At 34.1% G+C, this 10764-nt stretch overlaps 1 protein-coding gene across 1 annotated transcript in view; it reads left to right on the top strand.

The window, feature by feature from the left end:
- Fstl5 (follistatin-like 5) overlaps positions 1-10764 on the top strand; it is a gene marked incomplete in the record, with an annotated part of 716744 nt that overhangs the window by 133167 nt on the left and 572813 nt on the right. The window contains 1 exon segment of the mRNA XM_013508669.1: positions 8893-8926. Coding sequence (XP_013364123.1) covers positions 8893-8926 — 34 coding nt within the window.

Genomic DNA, 10764 nt, shown 5'->3' with positions numbered 1-10764 from the left:
ATGTCTATTTGTTATTATGTTTTCCTTTTATTTTTAAAATAAAAAAATGTACCAATGAAATCTCACTAAAAAGAATGTATTTATTTTCATATAATGATTAGATTTCCCTTTCAATTATTTTATCACTGTTAGGAAACAGAAGTTTGAAAACTTTCACAGCAAAGAAAGCACGAGAAAAACGAAAAGAGAAAAAGATCAGTCCTATTATTGAAAAAACATTAAACACAATTTGATATCCATCACAGACAATTCACTAAGAAATTGCAAAGAATTTGCATACTTTTTTTTATAGCCAAGACAATATAGCCATATCTGTTATTAACATAAACAGTAGCTACTGTAATTTTTAGAAAGACAGCACCATTCTCCACAGCATTTATTCACAGGTTACTTGATAATTGGGGTGACTCCTTGTGTTAACTAGTTGGCTTGATTAGAAAATAAATTAATTATTTCTCCTTCCTGAATGCCAAGGGGCAGTCTTATAACTTGGAAGTAATTCTGCGACTTTCAGCTGAAGTCAGGGGATCCCTGCTTTTCCCAGGGAGATCTACGATGGGGACATTCTCTGCCCTGATGGTCACATTTCAAGGAGATACTGCCCAGTCCCTCAGAGAGACTTTCCTGGGTCGTAAAGGTGGCTTATTTAGCTTTCATGAAGATTTACATACATTGTGAAGAAATAGAGGAAGAATTTACTAGATTTCTAAAGTAAAGACAGAGCTTTGTGGAAAGTCTGTTCTCTATCATCAGGAAGTATAATTAAGCTTTTTAAATTTTTACTTTTCCTTAAATTTCCAGTTTAGTTCTTCTTTGTTTATTGACAAGCATAGATTTTCTCAATGGTAGTGCTATTCATTTTTGACTCTCATTACATGACAATATATGGAAATGACATGTATTTATTTTCTTTCCTCATCATAATATTGGTACTGCTAGTAAAATGATTAATAGAAGTGGGGAATGAATCAAAGTGCAATTCTTGATTTTAAGTAGAATACATACAGTATTCACCTCTAAGATTCAGTTCTTAGTTTACAGACATTCTAGATAGAATCTTACCAGCTTGCTAATGAGTTATGCAAGTTTTTATAGCAAAGGGATATTTACTTATGTGTATTAACGTGCATATATTAATACAATCAATTTCTTTTCTCTGGTGAAATGTATTATGAAAATTTCTAAATTATACTTTGAATAAAATTTACCTGATATAAGTTTGATGTAGATGTTTGCATATATATAAAAACAAATGTATACATCAAGTTGATATTGCTAAATATTTTGCATCTATAAGTAAAGTTGATCTATGATTTTTATATTGTTTTATTAATATATTTATACTACATATTATATTTATCAAATATTATGAGGCCTTCTTGCCATCTTATGTATTAAAATATAAATTCTAAAACTATAAATAATATTCTTGACCTAAGTCAAGAATATTATTTTTCAATATTTGATTAAATTCAATGAACTTTTCTGGGACTATGTTAAGTATGTGCTGGCTTTTACGTAAAATTTTCAAAATAATTGTGTAGTCTTCCAGGTAATCTATCTCTATATTTGGGTCCTCTGTTTCATTTATATCTATCATCTATGTCTTCAGTTTTTACTTAATCAACTATGCTTGAAATTTTTCTATTCTACGGTTCTTTTATGCAAAGTTGTATCTTGAATATGTTTATTTTTGGTATTGTAACTTTTTTTTGATCATTATTTTTATCATTTTTTTTCTACAATTTGATCATTATTTGATCATTATTTTCTACATCTCTTTAGAGAGGAGTTAGTCTGTTTTTGTTTCTTTAATACATTCTAGGTTCAGTAATTATAAGCTTACCCTCTTGTCTCAATATATACTGAAGTGTATAAATTTTACTCTAACTAGTGCCTCTCATAGTTTTGATATGTTTTAGTTTATATCAAAAGTTTTTTTTAACCTTTCTTTTTTTTATATCAAAAGTTTTGATGTGTAATATTTGCCTTATGATTTTAATCCTAGTTTTTTTTAACAATTTTCATCTTAAAAAATTTCCTCTTTTGATGAGTTAGTTAGAAATGAATTTAGAAAATGTCCTAAATTGTTTAAAGTTACCATTGATTTCTAAATTAACTATATTGTGTATACATACTATACTTTATATGAAACTAAGAAACAGTTAGAACTTTGGCACTATAATTAATGACTTCTTACCTGTATTCAACCAAAAGAGTACCCACTATTGAGTGGTAGGTTTTGTAATTTCTATGTATGTATATATGTGTTGGTTTGGGGGACTTATTTTGCAAGGGGAACAATATAATGCAGGACACATAGTTTGTAAGATTATTTATAATAGTCACCCAAAGAATGATGTACCAGAGAGTTCAGGAAATCTGTGTATACATTATAGACCAAGAATCCAGCTGAGGGCCTGGATCCCTTGATAATGTCCTATGTGAGTCCAGCCGAAGACCGAGAGCTCACAACAATGCCTCTTACAAATCCAACTGGAGGTCCAGAGCCCATAACAATATCTCACGCAGGCCTGTTTCACTGATCTGTGCTGCGAAGGCCCAAAAGTCAGTGCTGGAATCTAGGAAGTCTGTGCCAGCAGGATGAAGGATCTGTACTAGCAGGCTGAGGGATCTGCACTAGAGCTGGGAAGCGATGCTCAGAAGAACCAAAGCTTCCCCGAAAGGTACCACAGCCATCCTCAGCAACAGTGAGGTCCTAAGCTCTTTGGATGATCAAGATGGTCGAGTACCCATCAGGGAAGCCAATGCAGCAAGCTTTTCCAGGAAACCAGCAGTGCACCATCTTCCTCTCCAGAGCCAGGAAGCGATTCTCAAAGTGAGGACCAGAGGTCCCCCAAAGTGGACTAAAGCCATTCTCAGTGCCAGCAAAGTCCAGAGCTCCTCTCAGGATGAAAACAGCCAAGTTCATCAGGAACACCAGCATGATGAGCTCCTCCAAAAGGAATGGAAATTCCTCTGTCCTTCATTATTTCCCTTTTATATCATCTAGGTGATGATCCACCCTAGGGTGGCTCCTCTACACTGTATGGTGTAGAATTGCCAAGTCAGTTACTGAGCTAAGTTTAATTAAGCTTCTAAACTTCTCATGTTGGCATAATCAATCAACCACTACAATATATATATATGTTATACATATTTATATATATAACATATATATGTAAACATTTATGCTGTATCTATACATCTATATGCTATGGTAAATATTTTACCATATTTTATACGTGCTACATTTTGGGCTATTAATGAATCTGGGAGATTTTTTACAAATATTTTCCAAGACTCACTGAAACATGATAATTGTGTAGCCTCACTTAATATTTTTAAAATTCCCTACAGTGCACTCCTACACTGTATTTATAACTTTGTGACACTCTGTCCTCTGCCCCAGAATGGGCTTCTTCCCTCTGCCATGGTGATGAAATATTTCTCTTGCAGACTCATCTTCTCTTTGTAGATTTCCCAGTTGCCTACCTCTTCCTAATTTCCCTTCTCCTGCCCCTTACTTAAACTATAGCAGCCTCTTAACTGGATTTCCTAGAGTTGATCCGTAATTCCACTATCAAATGTCACATTGTATTACAGATGGTTTGTTTGTGTGCTGTCCCTCCACTGGACTGTTACTGTGTGAAGTCCACAGACTGCCAGAAAAGTCTCGGTATCCCTGCAAAGGCTGCTGAAGTTCCTTGGCTCATGGGGTTCATGTATACATAGACATGTGTTTTTATGAGAATTTATAACTTTTGTGAGGAAGAAAAAAACTTTCAGATAATAAATGCAGGCGCTATTTGAAACTGAATAACCAGGTTATGCCTCTCTGAAGAGTTAACACTAGATCTGGAACAAGATTCAAATCACAAGAAAATGTACTTTAAATAAAAGATGAGAAGATTGTGATTGAACTAAGACTGAAATTCCCCATTATAGTTTACAGATAATATGTGTATGCCACCATTGTTGCATAGGTTAGGTGCGCTGCATTACACATGCCCATTTCTTTATTTTCCAGGCATTTTGTATAATGAAATTGCCACTAGTGAAGTAGACGTTTCTGACAAAATGTGTGGGAGGACTGGGGAGAAGTTCAAGGACTGATGGGCATTCATGAGTGGAAGGGCATAGGAGAGATGTGCTCTGAGGTGATGATGAGGTAACTGTGCTGAGTTAGTTTCCCTGCCCAACTTCTGTGACTTTAAAATCCACATTAGTTAATAGCTCTAATAAATGTGTTGAAAGCACCTCGATATTGTATGTTTTTGCCATCTAGCACGTGGGAAGAAATGTATGATGGATGAGAGCATTCTACTGAAAATCATCACTCACTTTTCCACTCTCAGTTGCTGACATTGTCTGGAAAATAGTAATTATATGAGAAAGAAGGAGAAAATTTTGAGAAGAAATTTAAACCAAGCAGTTACACTTCTATGTTAACAATTTTCATGCCCGTAAATCAAACACTGGATTATAGCCTTAATAATAACATCTTCTTGGATAATAGTCCAGATAGAGTAACAAGTAGTGCATTACTGTAATTTGCTACACTCTAATGTACTAGATGTTTTAGCATCACCGCTCTTCATTTACAAAACTATTGTGCACCCCAACTTCATTTATATGTTACATTTATTTTACTGTTTTAAAAATATTTAAGAGATGGTGTGTTTTTTTCTGAATACATTATTCTCCCCAAACTGCCTTTGCTATCCTTTATCATTACTATCTTTAAGGGCTTTGGGGCCTCTAAACATTAGGTTAGATTTGGTGGAGTCTATTTGTGTAATTAATATATAGCACTTTGGAAATTCTCCAAATAGTATTGTAGTGGAAAGTAAATATATGAAAGCTCTGCTATTTAGCTTTGAAATATGACCAAAACATGTATTTTATTTTAAGACAAGATTACTGTGTCATAAAACTTTAGAAATATTAAAATTCAATAATACAAAGATATGTTGGACTCCTGCTGTTATATAGACAAGACCCAAGATTTCTAATTGTAGTAGCATTTTTCAAATATATGCTGTGGGGAAAGTAACAAATCATTCTGTTCACTTATTAGTCTTACATAATTAAATCATCACAATTTTCTTCATAACTTTCATTATAAAAAGTTAATATTTCAAACATGAAGTGATTATTTGTAAAATAAAATTTTTCAATACATGTATTTCCAGGATGAATAATAATATTTTACTCATAAAAGCATGTTGGAATACTTACTACTTTGAACATAGCCAAGAAGGCTCTATGGAAAGGGACCCATACATGTCCAGTAGTGACTGGGGGACTTTTATTTTTTTCTCAGTGCTTAATTTGTGACTATTACTTCGAGTTCATTGATTGGATTACCAATTCCTCTTCTCTAAATTCATGTTTCTCAAACATTTTGTGTTTGTAGACTATTTAAGCATGTTTGCATTGATAATTTGTAACTACACACAATTGCATTGAAAAGAGGGTCTGGAAAACTTAATAACATATAATATCAGAAACTGTTCAGCCTACTTGACAATAGCTAAACTAACACTAAGATCAATATCATAGATTTATGATGACAAAACTCATTAGGGTTGACTCAACTATACCAAACTGTATTAGGTGAGATTCTTCACTGTTCTCGCAAAAGTAATGCCATTAAAATTTTGTATATAAAAGAAAAAAAAAAAACAAGAAATCTTGGATGGCATTGGTTGAGCACTTGCCTGGCATGTATGAGATCCTGACTTTCCTCCACAGCATCTCAAATGATAATAGTAATAATAGCAAATAATACATTCTTTGATAGCTCTCAAATTTCTGAAAAATCACCCCTACCATCAGCCCACCACTTTTGTTCTTATTACATAAAGCAGAATCAGACCCACATACCAGTTATATCTATGACAAAAGGCTTTCAGAGTCCACCTGCATATTTATTACTGGAACTGATCCTCGTTCTATGACATTTCTCTCAAAATGCCAAGTAATGACACAGCAAGCAATCTGTCTCTATGGACAGGGCTTTGCTCACCCCCGTGTGCCATCTCAAGGCTTTCCGTCCCAGTAATGCTTCTCACATTCCGTTTTTACCACTTCTTAACATTTTTTGATGTACCTCTCATTTTTAAAAAACTTCAGGTTTTTTAAGCCCATAAGTGCACTAAAAATCTGAAGGCAATTATTTCCTCTAACTCAGTAATGTGAATGGGCATTTTTAAAGACCCATTACTGATGGAGTTGTACAATATTGGAAATTTCTTTCCTAAATAATCCGTTACTTGGGATTTCATACTTCCCTACCCTTCTGATTTTTCTCCTATAATTTTTCTATCCATGCATTCTCTTCTGGTGGCTGTTTTTCACTTTTTATTTTTCAAATATTGTTCAAGTACTCAGTTGTGAGTAATGCAACTCTACTAAGTGTTCTTCAAATACAAACTGATGCATTTACTGTACACTGCTGAGTTCAGACTTCACCTGTCTTGTTCAGGTAGCTCCCATGACATAACTATCTGCTTACTCTGAACCTCAGTGACCATAAAATTCCAAAGTCGGAATGTCAAAAACAGCAAACCTATGAACTCTGAAGTGTATTTCTTCTTAATAGGTGAAGTAACAAGGATGATTCTAGGAGTTCTGATAGCTAGAAGGGTGAGATAATTACCTGCAGTGTGCATGAAGAAGATGAACAAAGAGGCAAGGGAAGATCAGAAATTCAGTTTGGGACTTGACATATAGGGTGTGGTATTAGGTATCCAAACAGATGTGTGTAAACTGCAAGTAGATATATGAATCTGAAATTCAATGCTGAGCTTGTTTGTGATAATATAAACTTGGGTGACCTTGGCAAGAGGATAGTACTCAAAGCCAGATCAGATAAAAGCACCAAAGGATTGAGCCATGTGTAGGAAAGACAACTGCTCAATACCATGGAACCTATAGTCTAAGAGTTGTTGAGGTAAGCAGCAATCATTAAAAGACACTGTATGAATGTGACCACAGAATTAGAAGATAAACTACATGTGATAGCACTAGAAAGAAAATGAAGAAGGAATAAAAGTCTTTCTTCTTGGCCACTTTCAGCCATTCAGGTCCTCGGAGTCACACGTGTCTGCTTCGTCTCTGCCATCAACATTTACTCCACAAGGAAAGCTTGGCATCTGGGACAGGATATGCCTGTGCTCTGTCCCTGCACTGCCCACCTGGGTGCCCCTGCTCCACCCTTTACAAACTGTTGTCAACAGACACAACGGTTCCATCTAAAGGTCACCAGACACTAGCATTCCCCTGAGAAGTCCAGTGCTCCCTCAGCACCCTAGTCCACCGAGTGCTGGTTTGTCTGGTCCCTATGACCTTCCTGGTTGCATTTCCTGCTATACTGCCTTCACTCAAGCCAGTCCTGTCCCATATAGATACTTTTGACAATGACAGAGAACTTTTAGCATAGTATATTTGCAATTCTGTTTTATTCCTAGTTCACAGTCTCCTTATATATGTATGCTTGTATCCTATTCCTATGCACTGGAATTTTATTAAAAATCAGTTTGGTCTTGTGGCCATATGTTTAGTTGTCTCTCTCCAGGCCAACACCGTCACCTTCTGTGGTAAACTTTTCCGAGTAGAAGTCATTGCCATTTTCGCAGCGTTTCATGAGGACATTTCTGAACCCTTTGTTCACTCTTAGTCTCTTGCCTAGCGTATAAAAAGTGATTCATGTATAGGTAGTGAAAGAATGACTGGCTGAATGAATAACAAGAGAAAAGAGAAAGAGAGATTTATTAACAAATGCCACTTTTGAAAATTTAAGCCCTCTAATCCTGTAATTTTGAAAGAATAATGTATTTGACAGAAATAATTTACATTTAAATTACCAACAGATACTCTACATATAACTCAGAGATAGAAAAACTAATGAACTATTAAAGGGCAGAACAGAATATGAACTAAGAGGGTGGGTAAGTTAGTATGAAAAAATTAGAAGTTGAAGTCTTAAAATCAGAACATTATGTTAAGTAGTTTAATCAATATACAGTCAACAATATATATTTTTATTCTCAGACTTGGAATCTGGGATTCATGTTTGCAACAATAGAAGTTTCTTGTATTTCTTTTTACTGTTACCGTAAATGGTTGGAATTTGTATAATTCTGCAATTTATTATATATATGATTACCATTTCTGTTTGAAATATGCTTTTAAATTATTTTCAGTGTGAGACCCTGAGAATTTTAGACAGGTTAAACTACTTGAATCTTAATCAAGAAGTTAGAGAGTGCATGATATCTACTTTAAAACTTGAAAAAGAGCTCAGTCTTTTGAGGTTGCCTGGTAACTAAGGAGTATGTCAAATTGAGAGACAGATCTAACTGGAGCAGCCTTTGAATAAATAATAAAATTGTTGTCAATTTTAGCCTTAAAGAAGTGAGACAGGGTCTAATTCTAAGTTAAGTTGAAGGAATGACAGTTGAAAAGTCTTTTGATTCATTTTAGTGAAATTTTCCACTGTTTTCCCTTAAACTTTTACCTTCACCAACTCATGGTTAATGTAGACCAATCCAAAGCAAATTCTGAGCACATCATTCAATATCTACTGAAATTAAATGGGATAGCCTGAGGCATTTCAGGAGCATGAGTATTGACTTATTCATTAACCACTTATTTACTAATCCATATTCATATGATGTAGGCTTCTTAGAGAAACATACGTCTGCCGATTGTTATCCCTACTACAGTAATAGATTTTGCATAGATGTTTAAGGTGAAAACTGTCACAATGTCTCTAGAGTAAGCGTGCCATAGACATTCTGACTCATTTTCAAAGCGTTATTTTATAATAGAATATTGAACACATATTTATTTAAAGATTTTAACCTACCTCTGTTTTAATTCCAGCAGGAAAAAAGTCAAGAAAGCTCAAGATTCAAAGGTAAGAAATGCATGTTTTAAAGTAATAGTTACATAAAGTCCCAGAAGAAAGAAAATATATGTGATACTAATTTGAAAATTAAGTTAAAATGAAAGAATGATCATTCAGAAACTTTAACTCATTGTAAAGTCATTGTGAGCCCTCTGGGAATACCTCAGGCCACCTGGGTTGCGATTTCTTGTGCTTATCTAGTGGTCTTGAAGACATCCATGCACCTTTGTATTTATTCCTCGTGTTGTTTTGATGAAATTCTGCATCCAAGCATTGCCCATGTGAGTTCTGTCACACCTAGGAATTGGAAAGTGGAACTTTCCAAAATATCTTTCAGGGAGAACCCACCATTTATTTAGTCACTCTCATGCCATTTTATTTTTAAGGTAAAGGTTTAAAAATATTTATATGCTACAGGTTGGTTTGTCTTAGTAAGAAATAATTCTAGTGAGACATAAGAATACCATTTTCTCTATATGTTCCTCTTTTGAAAATTGTTATTAGTGCATGTTTGCATGCCTAATAATTACATTCATGTGGGAGTTGGGACATGTTCATACACTTCTTAATTTTTTCCTCCTCCCCTCCCACCTTCATCTCTTCTCTGTAGATTCTTAGTTTTACAGTTTACTCATTAAGATAATTAATCCATATTGGTGTGGTTTTTCCACAAAAAAAGTTCATTAACGTATGCTCTTGCTGACCTTATGCTAAATTATCACAGATTTTTCTTGGACTAAAACGTCTGGCCTGGGCATGCACATGCATGTCCTTATTGTGTCTTTGGTTCTTTGCTTACCTTTCTCTTCCTAAAAGTGCCCAGTCCAGGCCTGACTATGAGTGAATCAGTCGTGCTATTTCATTCTTTTTGGAAAGGAAAGTGTGTTCACTTGGGTTATGTTGAAATCTGAAAAAGAACTGTGATAATTACACAGAAATTTGTTGAGCAAACATGTACTCCTTGAATCATAAAAGGGTAGTTATACTTCTAAGCACCTCAGTATACCATTTATGTTTAATGGTATCTGTATGTAATGGAATACTATTCAGCTACAAAGAAGAATAAATTTGAGATATTTGTGAGAAAATTAATATACTTGGAAAATATAATCTTAAGTGAAATAAAATAAATTAGATATAAAAGCTTAAATTGTCTATGTTATCTCTCATTCAAGTAAGGTTAAGTACAAATAGAGAACAAATAAAGGATTCATAGAAAGAAACAGAGAGAAAGCGAGAGAATGGAAGGGTAGAAAGATATGAATGGGTCTTATATATGTGCCGTATACCCACAATGAATGTAAACATTATATGTTGTAAAGATGAACTAGAAATAATACCATAAAAACAAAAATGATGTAAATGGGGACAGAGAATGTGTGGGGAGGTGAGAGGAAACAAACTGAATCCAGCTGTATTGTCTACACACACCTACTCCCAAAGATGAATGGAAGATCATGTATTCTAATGTGTACCAATAAAATAAAAATATTTTTTAAAAGTCCAATTTTACTTCTACCTGGAAATAGTCTTAAAAATCAATTTATTCCCACAATGTCATGTGAGTGTGTGTGTGTGTGTTCGTGTGTGTGTGTGTGTGTTTGTTTGAATTTCTCTGTGTCTACTGAGGAATAAAAAAAATACTTTTAAAAAATTTGGGGGATGCATTTTGTTCAGATGAATTATGTAACGCTGCACTTTCGAGAATTTCCAAACTATTTGAGTTCATTTTCTGTGCACTAAAGTACGGCTTCCTACTTTATATTTGAAATTATTAGATACATTTATTTTCTTTTATTTATTTTAAAAATAAAAGGAGGAAAACATTAACAGACAGACATTTTACA

Source organism: Chinchilla lanigera, unplaced genomic scaffold, assembly GCF_000276665.1.
Source record: "Chinchilla lanigera isolate Chin_1 unplaced genomic scaffold, ChiLan1.0 scaffold00153, whole genome shotgun sequence".
NCBI lineage: Eukaryota > Metazoa > Chordata > Mammalia > Rodentia > Chinchillidae > Chinchilla > Chinchilla lanigera.
This window is presented reverse-complemented; position numbering and strand designations above follow the sequence as displayed.